We start from the raw sequence: 21,890 nt of genomic DNA, 5'->3' as shown, positions 1-21,890 counted from the left end.
TGTTTTTGTTTAATTGCATAATTTGTGCTATTTACAAGTATTTACACTGAACACATGCTAACACGTCATTAAGAAAACCTGAAGACTTGAATGGCTTTATCTCATCCATGCTATGCGTGAGTAGAATTAAATATTTATTTTTTGTTGTTTTTGATCAACAACTGACTGTACAGAACAGAAAGGGTATTAAAAAAAAAAAACAATATTCAATGGCAAATGGGTTGCCTGGATGTCGTTTTTGGACACACACACACACACACACACACAACAACAACAACTTCTTTTACTCTCAACACACAGTGAAAGGATCTCGCTGCTTATTACTCCACCACTATACTACACAATTACTGGTGAGTGAAATCTATACATTTTCCAGCCAGTTGCCAAATATATACATTTTAGTCACATAGCATGAAATTTGGTTGCAAATGCGAGTGATTTCCTCTCATTGTAGTGGAGGGTTGCACATAGAGTAAAAGATAAATCTTGGAATTTAAGAATTGATATAGAGATTGCGATGCATCTGAAAAACAAAAATGAACATTTTCAACCACCCCTAATTAATACAATTTAACCTCAATTAACAGCATTTTTTGCTTTGTTGATTTTCACAAAATGTATTTTGACATCCCCAAAAAAAGCAAAAATCACAGTTACAGGAACACGTGTACAATGGAAGCGAATGGGGCCAGTCCATAAACATTAAAATACTACACTATATAAGTATCACTGAAAGACAAACACAGGGGCGCAACTACCCATTTTCGAGTATGTATGTGACACTAACTTTCACGCCTATTGTATCTGTTGACCGGGGTGGGGGGTGCTGTCTCCTCATAAGCATGGGGGGGGGGGGATTACCGTACATGGTGCTCCTATGCGTTGCATACATTGCGTATATGGTTTTTGCGCCTCTGCAAAAAAAATGGTTTTTTTTCAATTACTAACCATATCTGTGTAATGTTACTGTATATCCAATATTAATACTTTGTTGTCATGACAATGAAATGCAGTAATCCTGGTATTGGATATAACTTTGCATGGATAAAGTCAGTAAGCGATTTTATCACACTGAAACATGTTAACGTATATGTTTACGTCATCTCGCTATACTTATGAAAGCGTGTGTATTTTAATGTTTAATTTAAACGAGGGACAAGTCTGATTGATTTTTTTATGGAAATCAACATTATGCCACAAATGCTGTTGATTGAACTTAACTTGTTTTAAACATTCAAATAATTCTTCTTTCATTAGGGGAGAGTGGGGCACAAACTAACACTTTTTGGTTTTCTTAAGTTAGTGTAAATGTACTTGGGGTTCGATGTATTTTTCTTTTTTCACATTAATTTCAAACATGTCTATTACGCACGTGGTCTTGTTTCATGAATACAGCGTATACTTTTTCGCAATCTACCTCGAAAAGAAGAACATGAAATGTTACAACGTGCCCCATAGGTGGGGCATGTTGTAGCAGGTGAGGGGCATATTGTAACAAGACCATATAACAGCTTAAAATCCCCCTCTAACAACTGTATCTGATCTAATTAAAAAGCCTAGAAAATAAACTACATTTTCATATCAATAAAAGCCATTTATTAACTTTGTCAAATATAATATAGCAATAATTTTGACACTTGACAATAAATACACAGCAAAGCCACAGCATTGACCAAAATAATGCGTGGATTGATGACAAAACACACACTCCCGCACACACACATTAAGGGGAATTATGTAAATTACATATCTGACTGCATGGAATTGCATGTAGTTTTTTGTAACTGGGGCACATTGTAAATTAACGCAGTGTTACAACGTGCCCCGTCGGCACAACTGGGATTAAAACCTGGCTGGTCACTTCTGCTGGCTATCTGAGAATTAAAAGACTATGGAAGATGCTAGCTAAAAGATTGGAGATTAAAATGATACCAAGTTTGCCTCATTTTAAATAAACAGTAAAAACAGAGATGAAAATTTACTTTCATGTGAATTTTTACTTTTGCTACTTTAAAATGAACTTTTAGTGATATCTTCCAAATTTTTTTATCTACACAGTCTTGATATGGCAACAAGTAAACAAATAAAATTTTGTCTTACCAGCATGTGTGGAAACGTTTAAACCACGTGTGTTACAACTAGCCCAGCGTTAGTTTGTGCCCCGCACTCCCCTATATCATCAACTTTACTAAGCCCTGTAATTATTATTTGAAGTAAATAGTCTTCCATCTTCCCAGTAGGACAAATTAGGTATTTTGCCCAGGTTACATTAAATTCTCAGTGTATTTGAAATGGAGGGTGTTTTTCTGTCCATTCTGTATTGGCTTTACTCTGTGCCTATTCATAAAGAGCAAAAAAAGGTTGATCTGGTTGTTTATTTCCTTTTGTGGTCACTATTTGCCAGATGTTGATTACAGTGGAGTCATTTCATGGACCCCTGGAGTTGCAGGACACCCACTGGGGGGAAGAGGGCATGGCACGACCCTGAAATTTGCTGGATGTGTTTGATCTTCTTGTGAAATTAAAATGTAGTCACTATTCAGGCCTCTTTAAACTGATATAAACTGTAACCGCAGCAGCGATGGCCCACATTTTATGCTTAGCCCAAACAGCTGAGGCAAATTTGAAATGCCTTCTGAGAAGCTGGGGTGACTCATGAAAAAAAAATGAGGGACTTCTGTTGGGATTATCTGGGCACAAACAAGATTTAGTATGTGAAATTTAGGATAAGCAACTTTTCTGAAACACCAATTACCCCCGATTGTTCCTATGTGCCATTGCTTTAAAACATTTTCAGCTCTTGATCCTCACTCAGAAATTCATTGAATTTGAATTCCACTTTAGCACTTATATGATGTGTGGTGTGATAAAGGATGTTTCCTCAAAGTAACATTATCATGCAACTGTACCCAACCCAAGGATGTAAACTGCAACTTTACAGATGGCTTGACCAGGCAGGCTGACACTGAATTTGGGTCAGAGAGAGTTGTGTAATCCAAAATGCAAAGGACAGACAAGGTCACCAGTGTTTGCATTAAGCATCAGAACTTCAGATTAATGTCTCTCAACATTGGCTGCTGCCCCAGAATAACACTATTTAGCAATCAGAAGCATAGATAAAGAACAAGGCCTTGTTTTTGTACAACATCACAATAGATTGGTCAGCCATGGTGGACAAAAAATATCAGCTGGTTGGAATTTTGAGTGTTATTATTTAAGAGGTTAAACGCGCTGGCTCGTCTCCGTCTAAGATAAGTCTTGTGATGAATGACTGGAGTTAGGCGTTCCAGTCCAAAGTAAATTGATTTCTAGTCGGTAATATCAGTGAGTCAGATCTGATAGTGTGTAAGCACAAGGTACAGCCTCACAAGCAATGTGATCTTCGGCCCCAGCGTGTGTGTGTTTGTTGGTTTTGCGTTGTCCACACATCTGTTTCGCTGCTTAAAGAGAGTGTTGCATCATCTAGAACTGCGTCCTCTTTTGGCTATCACACTTCCTTTTTCCAAACACATTCAAAGCCCTTTGAGGGAAAAAAATTTACAGGCTGCTGTCAGAATTCCACCAGACTTCCAGCACAACCCCCAACATCCTGGCCATCACCAGATGAGCAGCTCTCTCTAGGTGTCCACCACTTTCATCAACAGCTCAAAACTCGCCAGCTGGTTAGAAACTCAGAGTCAGATTGCAGTACTCTTCCCCCAACTAAAACCACATGTACTATACCCCCATTCCAAACTATGGACAAAGAAGCCTTCTCTCCCAAAATCCACCCAGCGGCAGCACCAGCTGGATGAGGAGTGTTGATGGAGTAGGCTGTGTCTAACCCGAGCATGTTTGAAATGGCATATTACCATACTACTCATACTACTAAAGTTTTAATGTCAAGATTTAACCTGTTACATTTACCAAAATATGCAGTATACAACAGAATACACTGCGTGGAATACTATATCTCATAATTCAAAAGGAACCAAGTGACGTCAACCATGATTTTTTACATCTCTTTAAAGGAATATTCCAAGTCAAATATCTGGGTTACAGTGAGACAGTTACTTTATTTTTGTCTGATACTGTGACTTCCGGTAGAGTGAATGCTGGCATGTTTGTCTGCCATTACTCTCCGGCTTCTTTTCAATGTTTTTAGATGCTATTTATTAGTGGCTTTTTGCAGGAGTGACCTCAGGAATTTTAGTTTTATGCTTCTATTTTATGGACAATCTTAGGGACTATTGACTTTTTTGTTTGTTTTGAAATCTACGCTACACCTCAGGAAATTTGACTGGATTACCTCAAAGGAAATTAACACCGCTGTACTCACCGATGGTCTTCACCGGGACTGCTACGTGCAGTCTTAAATAGGCTGTTTGATTCCCTGTCCATTGTCCATGTCCAGTGGGGCTGGAGCGTGTGGACTTTGAAATCGGGTTGTGCTGGTGGATTCATTGAGGATGTTCTGCCTTCTGTTGCCCATCTTGGCCTGTTGGAGTTTTGCTGTTGGCCCTCGCCAGTTTCAGCGGAGAGCTCCCTGCTGGTTCACACAATCATCTTTTTTCTGACATTGTTCTACTCACCTCTGGATTTACGGCGTTTGAATTCCTCGGCCCGCCTGTCAGACAGGGTATACAGTTATTGCGCTGCACTTGGAATCGCGCGTCACACCCGGTGTGTCCATCGGGGGTCACGCCAACATCCCTGCAGATTACAGACTGATTCCTCTGACAACCATCACATACCGGCCATCTGGTCTTCACGCCGTCGCCCTCCGACTGGTGAAAGTGAAATGAAGCGGGGTGTCAATTTTGATAATCTCAGCTTGCTGAAATGCACGTCTTTTATTTCACTGCAAAACACGGATGTCACCACTATTAAGGTGGCCCTCATTAATGCACGATCAGTATCCAACAAATCTTTTATTCTGAATGACTTTTTATATCACGATCATTGGACCTTTTATTCATCACTGTGACCTGGCTGAATACTGGCGAACAAATGGCCCTGGGGGATCTAACACCACTAGGCTGTGACATTTTAAATTCCCCACGGACGTCAGGACGAGGAGGTGGCGTTGCTACTGTTTGTGGAAACACTTTTAAATGCAGAACACCACCTATGGACATGTATTCCAGTTTCCAGGTCCAGTTATTAAAGATTGACGTCTTGCGTCTCGTTGTGATAGACTCCTGATTCTTGGGGATTTTAACATTCACGTATGCTGTCCATCAAAACCTCTGGTAAATGAATTTATCTCCCTCACTGTGTCTTTAAATTTTGTACGACATGTCACTTGTCCTACTCACAATATGGGTCATACATCAGATCTTGTGTTATCTTATGGTCTTTCAGTACCCAACTTAGAGGTCTTAGATATTGGAATTTCGGACCATTATTCAATAATGTTTGAATCTGTATATACTTGTCCTCTCCCTACTTTTTCTCAGCCCTTACGTCTCTCCCGGTCCATTCACTCGTCTACTGCCAATCTGTTTTCTGAATTCTTATTTCACAGATGATGTCAGCTGGACTCGACACTGAATCATTGGTTGAAGCTTTCAATAAATCTTGTACTTTTACACTTGATAATGTCACTCCGCTTAAGCCAAGGAGAATTAAGTGTGTTTCACAGCCTTGGCTAAATGACGTCACCTGCGCTCACAGACGAGAATGCAGAAAAGCAGAGCGGAAGTGGAGACAAGCTTCAGGTCTCTTATGATATTTTAAAGGAGTGTTTAACTAACTATCAGAGAGGTGTAAAGGAAACGAAAGCCAAGTGTTTCTCTACATTAATCTCTTATAACGCAAATCGACCAAAAGTATTGTTCAGAACATTTGATTCTATTTTAAACCAACTAAAAATAGATTTCTGGACGCCACCCAAGAGACATGTGAAACGTATTTAAACTTCTTTACTCACAAAATTGAGCAGATTAAAGGTGTGATTGTACTGGCACAATTTGAACAACCACTAATGCCTTTCCTGTCCAGCTCCCTGACTCTCTTTCAACCAGTTACGTCAGCACAGTTAGCAGATGTAGTCTCTAAGATGAGGTGTTCCAGTTACAAGCTGGATATTCTTTCTTCGTGCCTTCTTAAAGAAGTTTTCATGACAATCAGTTCCAGTGTGACAGCTATAATTAACAGCTCATTAGCAAGTGGAGTTGTTCCAAGAAGTTTTAAACATGCAATTCTACATCCTTTGATTAAAAAAAACCTTTTTTGGATCTGGCAATACACAACAACTACAGACCAATCTCCAAACTACGTTTTATTTCTAAGATCTTGGAGAGAGTTGTTTATTTGCAGCTGTACTCCCATCTAAATACATTTAACATTTTAGATACATTTCAGTCTGGTTTCAGACCCTTGCACAACACTGAATCTGCATTGTTGAAGGTCACCAATGATATTTTACTCTCCATGGATTCAGGTTCACTTGTCATCTTAGTTTTATTAGATCTCAGTGTCGCGTTCGACACTATCAACCATAATATTCTTCTCAATCGTCTTGAGTGTATGGTTGGCATCCAGGGTATGGTCCTCCAGTGGTTTTCCTCCTATCTAAAAGAAAGGACGTTCTCTGTTAATTTAGGTAATTTTTCTTCTACGTCGGCACAGTTACAGTGTGGTGTCCCTCAAGGGTCGATTTTAGGACCCTTGTTATTTTCACTGTATACGCTTCCTCTGAGCTCTATTTTCCATAAGTACAGCATATCTTATTACTGTTATGCTGATGATTCACAATTTTATTTCCCAGTGAGTGTAGACAAAAATTGTTCATTTGAGAATGCCCTAAATTGCTTCAAAGATATTAAACATTGGCTGGCAAATAGTTTTTTACAATTAAATAAAAGCAATACCAAAGTTCTGATTTTAGGTTCCTCCACGTCCTCCTTACCTGGCCTGGTTGCCCAGTTAGGTCCTCTGTCGTTAAATGTACAAGATCATGTTAGGAGTCTTGGAGTGATTTTAGACTCATCTTTAATTTTCAATAAGCAAATCAGTGCTGTTGTCAAGGATAGCTTTTTCCACATGAGATCATGGCTGACCCTGCACTCTGACCCCAGCTTAGCTGGGATATGTGGAAAAAAAAAAGAATTTCACTGTATATGTGCAAATGTATAATGTGTGAAAAATAAATAGAATTATAATTATTATTATTAGCGTTAAAATTAAACATTTTCTTTCCCATAAAGACTTGGAAATTGTAATCCACTCATTTATTGCATCAAGGTTAGACTATTGTAACTCATTGTACATCGGTCACCCCCAGACTGTGCTTTCCCACATGCAGCTAGTTCAAAACGCGGCAGCTAGATTTTTTACAGGGTCAAGAAAGAGAGATCACATTTCCCCTGTTTTAGCATCTCTACACTGGTTTCCTGTGAAATTCAGGGTCGATTTTAAAATTCTGATTGATGTCTAAAAGGCACTATCTGGTCTCGCACCCCAATATATCAGTGACCTTCTCCTGCCATACTTCCCTACCAGAGCACTCAGGTCTTCTGATCAACTTTTAGTGAGGGTTCCTCGTTGTCGCTATAGATCTAAGGGTGATCGTGCCTTTTCTGTGATAGGTCCAAATCTATAGAATTGTCTCCCTCTCCATGTGAGGTCAGCTTCATCACAAGCCATTTTTAAATCTTCTTTAAAAACAAATTTTTACTCTGTAGCTTTTGAATAGATCATTGAATAGTTTGAAATGGTGATTGAAATACATGATGCTGCATTTGAAGGTTTTTATTTATTTTATTATGTTTTATATTTAACTTTAAATTAATGTTTTTATTTCACTCTGTCATTATTTATTTATTTATTTATTTGATCTGAAAAGCACTTTGGGTCAACTTCTGTTTTTTAAATGTGCTCTATAAATAAAGGTTGACTTGACTTGACTTACATTGGAAGTGAATGGGGCCAATCCGTAAACGTTAAAATACTCACTGTTTCAAAAGTATAGCCACAAGATGTAAACAACATGCGTGCTAACGGGATTTTACTGTCATAAAATCCCTTTCTAACATTTTCTGTGTGTAAAGTTATATCCAATTTTACAACTTCATTGCAGTGATGACAACTTTACCACTCAAATAATACACAAGTTCCCATTCACTTGTATTGTAAGTGCCGCACTGTATCGTCAATTTTATTTTTAAAGAAAAGGATTGACAGAGTGTTGTAATTATTTTTTGTGGTTATCAACATTATGCCACAAACTGCTGTCGAACTGAGCTTAACTTTTATTGAACCCACAATATTCCTTTATGACTTTTTTACACAAAATTTGAACTGTACGTCACTAGCTGAATTAAACATATAACATTGTGAGGTCATGTGACAACCATATAGTTTACTATAGTTTAATTCACTTGAATGCTGTTGATTGAACATGGACATCCATCTAGCACGTTTACATAGAAAAACAATTGGTGACGAACCCTTTAAACCACCGAAAAATATGTCTATCTTCATCTATCTTCTCCCCTTGGTGTGAATAGTCTCTTATATTCCTCTTTGAGGGCAGTCAACACCCAGCAATTTACAGCAATCATTATATTCATTTAACCACAATCTCAGAGTGTCAAACATAATTACATATTATCCACAAATGGTGCATGAATGGCATAATAACTCTACCGCCACGACTCCACTATGCGTGAATTGGAGTGAAACGGGAACAACTGCTTCAAATGCATTCAGACGTCAACTGTGGCATGTTATGTCACACATCCCGGCGGCTTCACCCACTCTTGACCTGATTTGGCCTGCCGTTACAACACTCAGTGCTGTTAAATCAATATGTTATTGAGGTTGATCACTCCACTATGTCATATGGAGCATTCACCTCAACTGGCCTTTGAATCGCCAATGAATGCTTACTGTAGATCTTGTCTGGCAAGATTTTGGGCTGAAGAAAAGGTTTTAAGTTAATTAAAGGCACACCGGAATTTGTCGAACCTGTTTTGCTGAACATGGAGTTCACGCAAATTCAAACGAGGCCTCCTCAAAGCACTGTTTACAAGAACACATACTCCTCTGGTGTGATTTTATTTTTAATGTGTTGGGGGAGGCAGACTCTGTGAGAAGACCTGGGATGCGCATGCTTTTTTTCTCACAAGTCCAGACATTGTCTCACCGTTCCATGTGAGATGTGGCTGGACACTCCAGACAGAGCTTCTCTTGAGTGAAGCTAGAGGTACAAAAGTGGAAAATGTAGGACAAGGCATTCCTGACCAACTTTTTGTCAGTTCTGACAAACATGATTTCCCTTTCTTTCTTTCTTTCTAGTTTTTTCTATCTCCTTTCCCTTGTTCAGTTGTGTGTTCATTTAGCTCTCCTCTCTTTCCTCTCTCTGTCTGTCTGTTTTTTGACTTCGCTCATCTCTGGGACTGAATCAGACTGTAATTGAACACACACACGCTGGCCTTTATCCATTTTATCCCTGACTCCACCTCCTTCCTTCCTAGTTTACTCAGTTTCTCCTTTTTTATTATATTTTGCCACTTCAGTTTCTTTTTATTAATCCCAAACAATCTCTTTTTTTACATTAACATAGTCAGGTTTTTCTGATATCTTTGCTGGAGTCTTGCTTTTTCCCACTATATAGTTTATCTATCATAATATGATTTCTCCAGTGCAAAGAAATGTTCAAGACAAGTTAAGCTTCATTTGTAGCATTTGAACATAATTTCCTTTGCACATACCTGTATAAAAACTCTGTACATACGAATACTATTCATCTAATCTTGTAATTCTGTGTCTTGCTGTTGTATTTCTGTATGTACTGGAAGCTTCTGATCAGAGGCCAAATTTCTTGTGTGTGTGTGTGTGTGTGAGCACCTCTGGAGCACAACAATGTGATATTGGATGGTATCAGATGGTAATACCATGGTACTTTGAGATACAATTACCATATTTATGCATATAAATGTAATGGAAATATGATTACCACATTCATATCCAATTGAATGTACATGGTGCTTCAAGGTAATTCAAAGAGTACCATGGTACTACTATGGTACTTCACTATATGACTGCTTTATTTGTATACCACTGTATTAACATGGTGCTCCCAGGTAGTGGTACATGTTAAAAAAAAATAAAAAAACGTTAATACCATGGTTCTTTTTTCGTGTAGGCTAGTAAGTCTACTAAGTCATTCAAGCTGCACACGTGGTATAAAACTTAATAAAGACCTTCTTCGTCACTGGCTAACGATAGGATGCATATGCACGTTTGGTTTCCATTGATTGTAGATCCACTGCAACCAACGTTATCTTAATTTTCTGTATTTAAAAATTTTCCGTGAGCATGTTGGCAAGTGAGAGCGTGCACCAAATGATTCAGCAGCATGAGTGTGAGCTTTCTGAGTCATTCAGATTGAATCGTAAACCGATTCAGACTGCTTTGCTATAACGTGTGACCAGGGGTTAAATTGGGCCGGTACGGTCCGGAATGGCGTTCCAGCACCTTCGATTCCAAAAAGAAAAAAATGCTTGTTTATCAATCATCCCATTTATTGTATTCTCCGATGCGGTTTTTGTTTGATCCCCTTGACACATTCTGTCTCTATTTAGCGAGTGTAGTTGTTCAAAAAGCTCTGTTACGACATAACCCGATTTTAGAGTTCCCCCACCTACAAAATCCCAATTTAACCCCTACGTGTGACCAATTCATTGTAAAGAACCGACTCTGATGAGCGATTCATTTGTGAGTCGGACATCTTTAGTTCTGATTCAAAACTGGCAATAGAAAACACCAGTGTGATGTATGATGTAGCGGTGTAGCTTTTATTAAATATATATGTATGTTAAATATAGCTTTGCTACCGAAAAGCTACTTGATTTAAAAACTAGTGAAGCTACCACTTCGCTACTCAGAAATGTAGTTAAGCTAATAGCTTCGCTATTTCTAGCGAAGCTACAGCCCATCACTGATAATTGAAATTCAATGGCAATCAATATTACCACAAACAAAAAAGCTTATTTGAACCTGGAATTGTCCTTTAACAACACTGAGCTTTCGTGCCCTGTATTAGTCTCTGCTAGTCAAACCTTCATTATTCAGCTGAACTTAGAGAACTGCATGGTGTGCCATACATGACTACTTTCAAACAGATGCATACATAGGAGACAGCAGTTGGTATTAATGTCTCAGTCTCAGAGCTGGAAAACACTTATTGACCCTCTTCCTGCAGATAAGCTGTCTGTACTCTGACTCATCTATGCAGATGGAGACGAGTCTGTTTTGAAAGAGCAGTTCTTCAAGCACAGTGCTCCTACCAGCATAATTTCACCATTATCGCTGTGTGATTTCATATGTTGTTACTTGAAATGTGTTAATACAAATAAGTGTTGCTGCAAGGTGCGGTTTAGCGGGCATTAGCGTAATTCTAAGGCAATTTTCTCTTTCAGTTCAACTACTGTCATGAGTGCAACAGTGCCCACCCAGTTTATAATTTTTTTTTTTTTTTTAGCCTTCTTTGGTTCCCATAGATTTTTTCCATAGCGAATTTATAAATGAGTTCTAACCCATGAATCAAACCAACCAGCTCCTGGGTCAAACGCACCATTATAAACATTGTTTTGGGGCAAAAAGGTATTTGAAAATCAGCAAAAAGACAAAGGTACAAGACTGAACTACAATCCCATGAAGCATTACGAATGATGTGATCAAAATAAAAACAATGGAAAAATATAAAACTATTTATTTAAAGTTGTTGATTTATATAAGCTATATATTTTAATTTAATGGCTAAATATTCCAAAATATGCAAAAATGTAATTAGTTTTAGAGTGTAGGGAGAATCGACTTGGTTGTGTCACTCACAGTGCATCATCATTGGAGTGGGCGGTTGCTGCAAAGCTCTCTTAGTGAGCTTTGTTTGCCGCAATTCTCTGATATGTGGATTATTTCCCTTCATGACCATGGGTAGTGTAATTTTTCACCATAAATTCCACTATTAATCTCCAATCAATCTAAACAATCTCAGAAGGTCTGTCTTCAAAGGGTCATACATTTTGTGGATCCAAGGTGTGTGGATTTTTTCCCTTTTTCTCCAAATTTGGAATGCCCAATTCCCAATGTGCTTTTAAGTCCTTGTGGTCGCATAGTGATTCGCCTCAGTCCGGGTGGTGGAGGACGAATCCCAGTTGCCTCCGTGTCTGAGATCATCAACCCGCGCATCTTATCACGTGGCTTGTTGAGCGCGTTGCCACGGAGACATAGCGCGTGTGGAGGCTTCACGCCACCCACCGCGGCATCCACGCTCAACTCACCACGCGCCCCACCGAGAACGAACCACATTATAGCGATCACGAGGAGGTTACCCCATGTGACTCTACCCTCCCTAGCAACCGGGCCAATTTGGTTGCTTAGGAGACCTGACTGGAGTCACTCAGCACACCCTGGATTCGAACTAGCGAACTCCAGGTGTGGTAGCCAGCGTCTTTTACCACTGAGCTACCCAAGCCCCTATAAATTATTGTTAAAATCAATTCCCCTATAGAAAAAAATGTATGGGATTTTTACTTCCTGGAACCAGACTGTAGTGCTCTATTGCCACAGTATTAAACTATAGATAAGTAGGAAATGTATACCCTTGAGTATGAACAGTTTTTACAATGTGGAGTGTGAAATACCGATGTTTATACCAAGGTTACTGGCAAGGTCTATGATGCAGAAGAGCTTCGATGCCTCAGTATCTACTAACCCTGGTAGTCTGGCCTTCATTAAACAGCGCTTGAGGAGAAAAGTTGAGAAGTTCCAACAGTCCCTTTTGGCAAGCACTTATTCAAATCTACAGAAAGAATATGAAGGAAACTCATCTGTTGTCCAATGACCTGAGTTAGCACAAGTGCTGTGTTAAGTATATGACACAAGAAAAGATGCCAAGGGCTTGGTGCTTTAAAGTGTTGCAACCTGTCCTAACATGTTTGAGAGGAGGGGACAATTTTTGGGTGGGGTGAGAAGGGGTGAAATTGTTGGAATGCACCCTAAGGAATGCCAGAGGCGGCTGTCTTGTCATTTCTGAACCTGGATCAAACCCTTTCATCAGCAAGAGATGGAAGGATAAGAATGAGTTGTCTGATTTGGGCATGAGGAAAAAAGAGGTTTGACTCTGATAGTTGATTGCTATCATGTTTTGTCTGTTCCTCCAAGGCTATACAATCTGAACTATAAAGGATTGTGCTGATGCTCCCTCACAATGTTTTATGGTCTGCAATTAGAATCTATTTAACAAGTTGTGATTTAACAAGCATGCAATTTTTCCACGCCTGAGGCTTTTTGTCTCGGTTATGCAGTCTGTATCCTAAGGGTGACTGATTGTTATCAACCCAAACTTCCTTCTCTTTTTATGCAGCACTTCACTGAGCTCCTGGATGATCTGTCTCAAGAGGCTTTGTTGGGGCAGTTGTTAAGCGACCCGTTCCTGTCCGGGCGTGGTGATGCTATGGACACAGAGGAGGAACTGACCCCTGCCTCTCCAGTGCCGCCACTCATCCAGGCCGAGCACAGTTACTCGCTGTGTGGAGACTCACGTCCGCAGTCGCCACTCTCCCATCTACCCGGAGAACCTGGCAGTGATGCTGGTAAGATTTAACGAGAATGTATTTAGTTTTTTTTACATAGAGTTTATAGCATTATTTTTCTTACCTCAGTCAAAGAGTAGACTCTATTTTGAATTTGATGCAAATGAAAATGAGGCTGTGAGGTATAAAAAGACAGTCTGTTAATGATGCTGTACTGTTGTGTACACATGTGCTAATCATGCAGCTGATGTACACCAAATAACTTTCTAGCGTACAAAAAAAAAACAAAAAAACACATGACTATAAGACAGTATTAAGTGAGTATTAAGACAGTACAACAAAATGATGATTTCGATACCTGGAAAAGTCCCTAAAAAGGTTTTTGTATCCTGGAGGACACAAATGTTTGAGAGGCATTGGAGAGGAAACATTTGTCAATCAAACTTAAAGGGACAGTTCACCTAGAAATACAAATTATGTTATTATTTATTCACCCCAGATGTGTATGGCTTTCTTTCTTCTGCTGAACACAAACTTAGATTGTTAGAAGAATATCTCAGCTCTGTATGTCCTTTCATTGCAAGTGAATGGTGACCAGACCTTCAAAAATCACAAAGGCAGAATAAAAGTAATCCATAGGACCCCAGTGGTTTAATACATGTCTTCTGAAGCGATGCAATCACTTTGGGTGAGAAACAGATCAATATTTCAATCATTTTTTACGCTAAATCTCCACTTTCACCTTCAGAATGTGAAAGTGGAGATTTATAGGTAAATAGGACTTAAATATTGATCTGTTTCTCAGCCACACCTATTATATCACTTTTGAAGTCGTATGGATTACTTTTATGCTGTCTTTGTGATTTTTGGAGCTTGAAAGGTCTGGTCACCATTCACTTGCATTGAAAGGACCTACAGAGCTGAAATATTTAAAAAAAAATCTTCATTTGTTTTCAGCAGAAGAAAGAAAGTTATACACATCTTGGATGGCATGAGGGTGAGTAAATGATGAGAGAATTTTAATTTTGGGGTGAATTATCCCTTTAAAATGCTGAAATAAAAACATAGTACTCAAAATATTGAAAAGTGGGTCCCTGGAAATACTGAGGTCATGTGACTTGATGTAAAAACTCTGTCATCAGCTTGCAATCTCTGTCTAAAAGTAACATGGTGGAATCATTGGAGAAGGCAGCTGACATTATGGGCAAATGTTCCTATATTTTCAATGTTATTTTTGTGATTTCTACAAGCTGTAAAGGCGTGGTCACATTTACCTTTGCACGGCAAAATTACGCGGGCGAAGAAGTCATGGTTGGATATTGAGCGCATGTGAAGCCAATGAATTTATCTGTCAAAGTTCACCAAAAATACACGAGGGAGAATTCTTCGCCACCGGAAGTCCATAGTTCGAAATTTACAAACGCTCGGATTCCCATTGAGGTGACTGTATTTCACCCGCAAAATTTCACCATGCACAGGTAAGTGTGACCACACCTTTAAATGATCTTTCTGAGGTATCTTCGTTTTCTTGCTGATTTTTGGATTAAAAGGTCATGGAAATGTCATGGATATGTCTACAGTGATTATAAATGTTTATTTATAATCTCTATTATTTCTCTAAACTACTCTAAAATATTTCATCTTTTTAGCTAGAAATTGCTTTTTGCGAGTGCAAACTGAATGACTGTGAAAGTCATGGAAATTCTTTGATGCATTCCCACTGACATTAAATTGAATATGGTCTACTCTAACTAAGGTCTGTTGCATTGGTATACCATTGTTTACCATTATCTACAATTAATAATACTATGAAAGATATTTTCATCTTGCATGAACTAGCTTAACTTGTCTAAGTTAAATGTGAATGGTCGCATTTGTATGGTAACACATCTTTGAATAAAGACTCTTGCTCTTTCACCAGGTGATTCGGACAATGATGATTGGCCCATGGAGCAGGAAGATAGGGGGCTTAAGATGGAGCCTCTCCTGGGTGGCCCGCCCACCCTGCTGCCCACACTGACCCTCACAATGACACCCGAGGGCCCAGCATCTGAGCCTGTGACTACAGCGAGTGACCCCACCCTCTCGATGACCCTTCCTCACACTGCACAGATTAAACCACCCAATGTGAGCAGCACGCACTCACAACAACAACCATACAGTCAGAGATTGTATTGGGTAAGATTCCAATGTTATGCTGTTTTGTGATTGGTTGCTGTAGGTAAAGAAGGACAGTGAGTGTTTCAGCCCTCAGATTAAGCTGGAGCCACATGAGGTTGATCAGTTCTTAAACATCTCACCTAAAGGTAAAACATCTCACTATTTTGTTTTGGGGTTTTTTTGTTCGCATTTTTAGGAAATAAAGATCTCTTTGTGTTTCTTTTAGGGCTGGAGTCTCTGCAGATGCCGCCCACTCCTCCCAGCTCTCATGGCAGCGACTCGGAGGGAAGCCAGAGCCCTGTCCACCCCTGTGCCCCCGCAAGCCCAACACAAACCCCTGCTGTCCTCAAGGTGGCGCCAAGAGTCTCATCTTCTCTCTCAAACTCTCCTCTGCTGACAGCACCACATGTGAGTACAACACATGTTACATCTGACTGGAAATGTTGGTCAGACATTTTGAAGTGACCCTTGTCTCGTCTCATCTCTTTTGACAGAAACTGCAAGGTTCAGGTCCTCTCCTGCTCACTGAGGAGGAGAAACGCACACTGATTGCTGAAGGATACCCAGTTCCTACTAAACTGCCCCTGTCCAAAGCTGAGGAGAAAGCCCTCAAGAAGATTCGCAGAAAGATCAAGAATAAGGTGGGTGTCAGACTTGAGACCCTTCCTAGTCGAAATGTGAAAGACGTATACTTTAAATCATGTCAGTGTTGTCCAGAAATGTCAGATAAACTAATTTCTTATGAATTTCTCTATCAGATTTCAGCACAGGAGAGCCGCCGGAAAAAGAAGGAGTACATGGATGCTCTAGAAAAGAAGTAAGTCTCATAATGCATTGTATTATAAAGTGCAAATGAAAGTTGTTCCTACTCTGTTTTTACTCTCAGATCTGTTGTGAAATTCAAAAGTTTTTGATGTCACCTTCATAGAAGTTTGCAGCTGAAATTTCTTCAGTAGCATATTTACATAAGCCTTGGAGTAATACAGCGTATGACATTGTGCTCCCCTCTCTGTCCACAGGGTGGAGACATGCTCCAGTGAGAACAATGAGCTGCGCAGGAAAGTCGAAACTCTTGAGTGCACCAACAAGTGAGACCCTCATAACACATTCGTTCAAACCTCAAACTCTGCATTACACTTTCATTCACCACTCCCAAAAGTTCTTAATTAGTTAACAAGTAGTAAACATTTTGATCTCCCATCACTGGTTGTTTAAACTTTTTCTGATTCTAATATTTGATAATTAATTATTCATCATATGGAAAGTGAGGCGTATTGATTATATAAATGTGTGTCCCTCAGGTCTCTGTTGCAGCAGCTGCACTCACTGCAGGCAGTAGTGGCAGGAAAGGTCCCGCGTTCCTGCAGGGTGACGGGCACACAGACCTCAACATGCCTCATGGTGAGAACTTCCTGCTGCTGCTCTGTCACCACCCTGCTGGACACATGCTGCATGTGCAGCGGCCGCGTGTGTAAAAGAGCTGAACGTGTTGTATATAGTACAGCTGAAGTCAGAAATGTACATACACCTTAGCCAAATACATTTAAACTCAGTTTTTCACAATTACTGACGTTTAATCATAGAAAACATTGCCTGTTTTTGGTCAGTTAGGATCACTACTTTATTTAAAAAATGTGAAATGTCAGAATAATAGTAGAGAGAATTATTTATTTCAGCTTTTATTTCTTTCATCACATCCCCAGTGGGTCAAAAGTTTACATACACTTTGTTTGTATTTGGTAGCATTGCCTTTAAATTGTTTAACTTTAAACATTTTGGGTAGCCTTACACAAGCTTCTCACAATAAGTTGCTGGAATTTTGGCCCATTCCTCCAGACAGAACTGGTGTAACTGAGTCAGGTTTGTAGGCCTCCTTGCTCGCACATGCCTTTTCAGTTCTGCCCAAAAATTTTCAATCGGATTGAGGTCAGGGCTTTGTGATGGCCACTCCAATCTTGACTTTGTTGTCCTTAAGCCATTTTGTCACAACTTTGGAAGTATGCTTGGGGTCATTGCTCATTTGGAAGACCCATTTGCAACCGAGCTTTAACTTCCTGGCTGATGTCTTGAGATGTTGCTTCAATATATCCACATCATTTTCCTTCCTCATGATGCCATCTATTTTGCGAAGTGCACCAGTCCCTCCTGCAGCAAAGCACCCTCACAACATGATGCTGCCACCCCCATGCTTCACGGTTGGGATGGTGTTCTTCGGCTTGCAAGCCTTACCCTTTTTCCTCCAAACATAACGATGGTCATTATGGCCAAACAGTTCAATTTTTGTTTTATCAGACCAGAGGACATTTCTCCAGAAAGTAAGATCTTTGTCCCCATGTGCACTTGCAAACTATAGTATAAGCTTTTTAATGGCGATTTTGGAGCAGTAGGCTTCTTCCTTGCTGAGCAGCCTTTCAGGTTATGTCGATATAGGACTCGTTTTACTGTGGATATAGATACTTGTCTACCTGTTTCCTCCAGCATCTTCACAAGGTCCTTTGCTGCTGTTCTGGGATTGATTTGCACTTTTCGCACCAAATTACGCACCAAACCAGTCTGGCCATTCTCTGTTGACCTCTCTCATCAACAAGGCGTTTCCGTCTGCAGAACTGCCGCTCACTGGAAGTTTTTTGTTTTTGGCACCATTCGGAGTAAATTCTAGAGACTGTTATGTGTGAAAATCCCAGGAGATCAGCAGTTACAGAAATACTCACAGCCTGTCTGACACCAACAATCATGCCACGGTGCCATGAGATCACATTTTTTTCTCATTCTGATGGTTGATGTGAACATTAACTGAAGCTCCTGACCCGTATCTGCATGATTTTATGCACTGCACTGCTGCCACACGATTGGCTGATTAGATAATCACATGGATGATTGTTGGTGCCAGATGGGCTGGTTTGAGTATTTCTGTAACTGCTGATCTCCATGCACACAGTCTCTAGAATTTACTCCGAATGGTGCCAAAAACAAAAAACATCCAGTGAACGGCAGTTCTGCGGACGAAAACGCCTTGTTGATGAGAGAGGTCAACAGAGAATGGCCAAACTGGTTCAAACTGACAAAGTCTACGGTAACTCAGAAAACCGCTCTGTACAATTGTGGTGAGAAGAATATAATCTCAGAATGCTATTCTGAGATGCGGGTTGGCGCTGTTTTGGCAGCACGAGGGGGAAGTACACAATATTAGGCAGGTGGTTTTAATGTTGTGGCTGATCGGTGTGTGTATATATATATATATATGTGTGTGTGTGTGTGTGTGTGTGTGTATATATATATATATACAGTATAGAATCAAAATGCATAAATATATGTATAGAAAAAATATACATACTTGTAAATAAATTGAAATAAATTGAAATAAGTAAATATATATACGTGTGTGTGTGTGTGTGTATAATATATATATATATATATATAATGTGTATATGTATTACTTTGATTAAAATATATATTTATCACTGTCAATGGGGTTATTTAATTTTACGTACAAATTTTTACTTTAGTAGATGTTCTATGTGTTTTTTATATAAATTGCTTGCGTAGATTACATCAGCAATGGTCAGATTATCATTCTTACAGTATTTTGTTTACCGGCCACTGAAGAGTAACTTTAATGAGTACATTGTACGCACACTTGGTGCTTGGCAAGTTTGGACCCTGGAAATACAGTATGTACGTGTTTGTGTATATGACATTGCTATATGTAGACCTCTATTATGCCTTTGCTCAATGTCTTTTGTTTTGTTATTCTTCAGGTAGTGGTCCTGTGTTTCTCTGTGTTCTTGGGGAGTTTCTACCAAGGTTTGAGCCCCTGTTCATCTGTCACTAAAACAGGCCTGACCAGAGAGATTTCCATACAAGAGTCCTACACCGCTACAGGTATATATACACACACACACACACACACACACACACACACACACACACACACTGCATGTGTCTGTTTGCAGTCCTTCCTCTAATGTGCTCATTAATCTCTTTTTCTCTTTTGCTTATGAATGGAGGAAAGGCTGCATTTGGATCTGTATTAAGAGGCTGTAGTGTGCAGTGCCCCTCTCTTGAGCTCTGGAGAGTCATTATCAGTGGTTGAGTGGGGCAGTAATTATCATGCCTTTAAAAGCAGTGTGATCGGTTAATCATCGCTGATCTCTGATCTGTCTCTCGCACATTTCTCCAGTTGATGCACCGCTTTAACAAGATGCCAGTGTGATTGTGAATGCACTGAGAAAAGAGAGTCTCTCGATTTATAAAAAGTCTATAAGGAATAGTTCATTCTAAAATGAAAATTGTCATTATTTATTTACCCTTACATCGTTCCAAACTATATGATGTTATTTAGTTACGTGGAATTCAAAAGGAAAATTTCCATGTAGATGTTATCTAAACCATACTATTTTATAGTGATCATGTATGTCTAGCTCCAAAAAGGACAAAAACACCATAAAAATACCATAATAGCTGAGGAATACTCTTAAACTTTAAGTTCCCCGTATTCAAATTATTGTGATTTTGTTTTGTTTTTTTGGTGCTCTGATCTTCAGTTTAACATTTATTAATTTCCACAGTGAAATCTCGGAACCTGTTGGCCTTTGAGGAGCGTGGTGGTCTGGATGACCCCCATTTCATCGGGCTGGGTGGAGAATATCCTGAATGGGACCAGCAGGTCGACGTCATGGCAGCCTGGCGTTTGGAACAACAACACAAACAGGAACAGGCGGAGTCACATGAAGCAGAGCCACGCCCACTTTTAATGAACACCAATGAAACACATGCGCAAAAGTCTATTCTTCTAGACCTGCACTCACACAGGTAATGTGGAAATTCAGCCGTTTCTGTCGACCACTTTTGTTTTGATGAATTACGAAATGTGGACATCACGAGGGACATAAAAGGGTTTGTGTTTTTTAATTTTGTGTAGTCTCATAACTGTTAGATCTAGTACAGAAACCTGTTTGTGTCCTACATCCACATTTCGTTATTCATCAAATCAAAAGTAACGACTTTTACCTCTTCCACCTCCAAAAATGAACCAGAATAAGATAAAAATGACATTATTTTTGTAAATTTTTGATACATTGCATATTTTTACATTTTAAACCTTTATAACCTCATGATTTTTCATTAAACGGCCCTGAGAAATCGAACACTGTTAAATTTTTAACGTAACATCAGTTAACGAATTAAGTACTAAAAAATCCCTTAATTATGAAAACCAAAATAAAATTTAACTAGAAACACTGATCAGGTTTATTATAGTTTCACAATTTTAGTTTTTATTTTAGTTTGTATTTCTATTTTATTTTTACATTTGTACTTTTTAACAGTTTAGTTTTTGTTAGTTTTCATTCTATGACCGTTAGCTTTAGTATCTTATTTATTTATTTTTTTTAGGTTCAGTTTAGTTTTAGTTTTCATTATTTTTTTATTTTTTCCCCCCCTTTTTCTCCCAATTTGGAATGCCCAATTCCCAGTGCGCTTCTAAGTCCTCGTGGTCATGTAGTGATTCGCCTCAGTCCGGGTGGCGGAGGATGAATCCCAGTTGCCTGAGATCGTCAACCCACGCATCTTATCACGTGGCTTGTTGAGTGCGTTGCCACCGAGAGTGCGTGTGGAGGCTTCACGCCATCCACCGCGGCAACCACGCTCAACTCACCACGTGAACCACCGAGAACGAACCACATTATACCATCCATGATGTAGCGATCACAAGGAGGTTACCCCATGTGACTGTACCCTCCCTAGCAACCGGGCCAACTTGGTTGCTTAGGAGACCTGGCTGGAGTCACTCAGCACGCCCTGGGATTCGAACTAGCGAACTAGCGAACTCCAGGGGTGGTAGCCAGTGACTTTACCACTGAGCTACCCAGGCCTCTCTCTCTCTCTCTCTTTTGCTCTTGTCTCTCACACACACTAACACACATACAAACACTCACACACAAATACACACGCACATAGAGACTTGAGTCATGACCAACAAACTGAGCCTCAACCCCGGGACTTGATCAATACAACAGTTTCTAAATTATCCAAAATAGCTTTTAATATGTGCAAGTTTTTCATTGTATTTCACCCTAATCAGCCTCACTGGAAAGCACTCTTGCGCTCCCCCCTCCCTCTCTGTCACCCACACGCTCACACACAAAAAAAAAAAAATTCACACACACACACACACACAGTCGGCAGCCTGACACATAGCGATGT

At 39.6% G+C, this 21,890-nt stretch overlaps 1 protein-coding gene across 2 annotated transcripts in view; it reads left to right on the top strand.

The window, feature by feature from the left end:
* Positions 1-21,890, top strand: part of LOC127434826 (cyclic AMP-responsive element-binding protein 3-like protein 2) — a 32,281-nt gene that overhangs the window by 8,178 nt on the left and 2,213 nt on the right. For both annotated transcript variants that reach the window (XM_051687830.1, XM_051687831.1), the window contains 10 exons: positions 13,358-13,586; positions 15,448-15,653; positions 15,748-15,832; positions 15,913-16,094; positions 16,181-16,327; positions 16,445-16,503; positions 16,706-16,774; positions 16,988-17,087; positions 19,445-19,568; positions 20,255-20,498. In XM_051687830.1, coding sequence (XP_051543790.1) covers positions 13,358-13,586; positions 15,448-15,653; positions 15,748-15,832; positions 15,913-16,094; positions 16,181-16,327; positions 16,445-16,503; positions 16,706-16,774; positions 16,988-17,087; positions 19,445-19,568; positions 20,255-20,498 — 1,445 coding nt within the window. The remainder of the gene's footprint in view (positions 1-13,357; positions 13,587-15,447; positions 15,654-15,747; positions 15,833-15,912; positions 16,095-16,180; positions 16,328-16,444; positions 16,504-16,705; positions 16,775-16,987; positions 17,088-19,444; positions 19,569-20,254; positions 20,499-21,890) is intronic.

The sequence above is a fragment of the Myxocyprinus asiaticus genome, chromosome 45 (genome assembly GCF_019703515.2).
Source record: "Myxocyprinus asiaticus isolate MX2 ecotype Aquarium Trade chromosome 45, UBuf_Myxa_2, whole genome shotgun sequence".
In the NCBI taxonomy this organism is placed as follows: domain Eukaryota; kingdom Metazoa; phylum Chordata; class Actinopteri; order Cypriniformes; family Catostomidae; genus Myxocyprinus; species Myxocyprinus asiaticus.
Note: the sequence above shows the minus strand (reverse complement) of the source record. Positions and strands in the feature narration are given on the sequence as shown.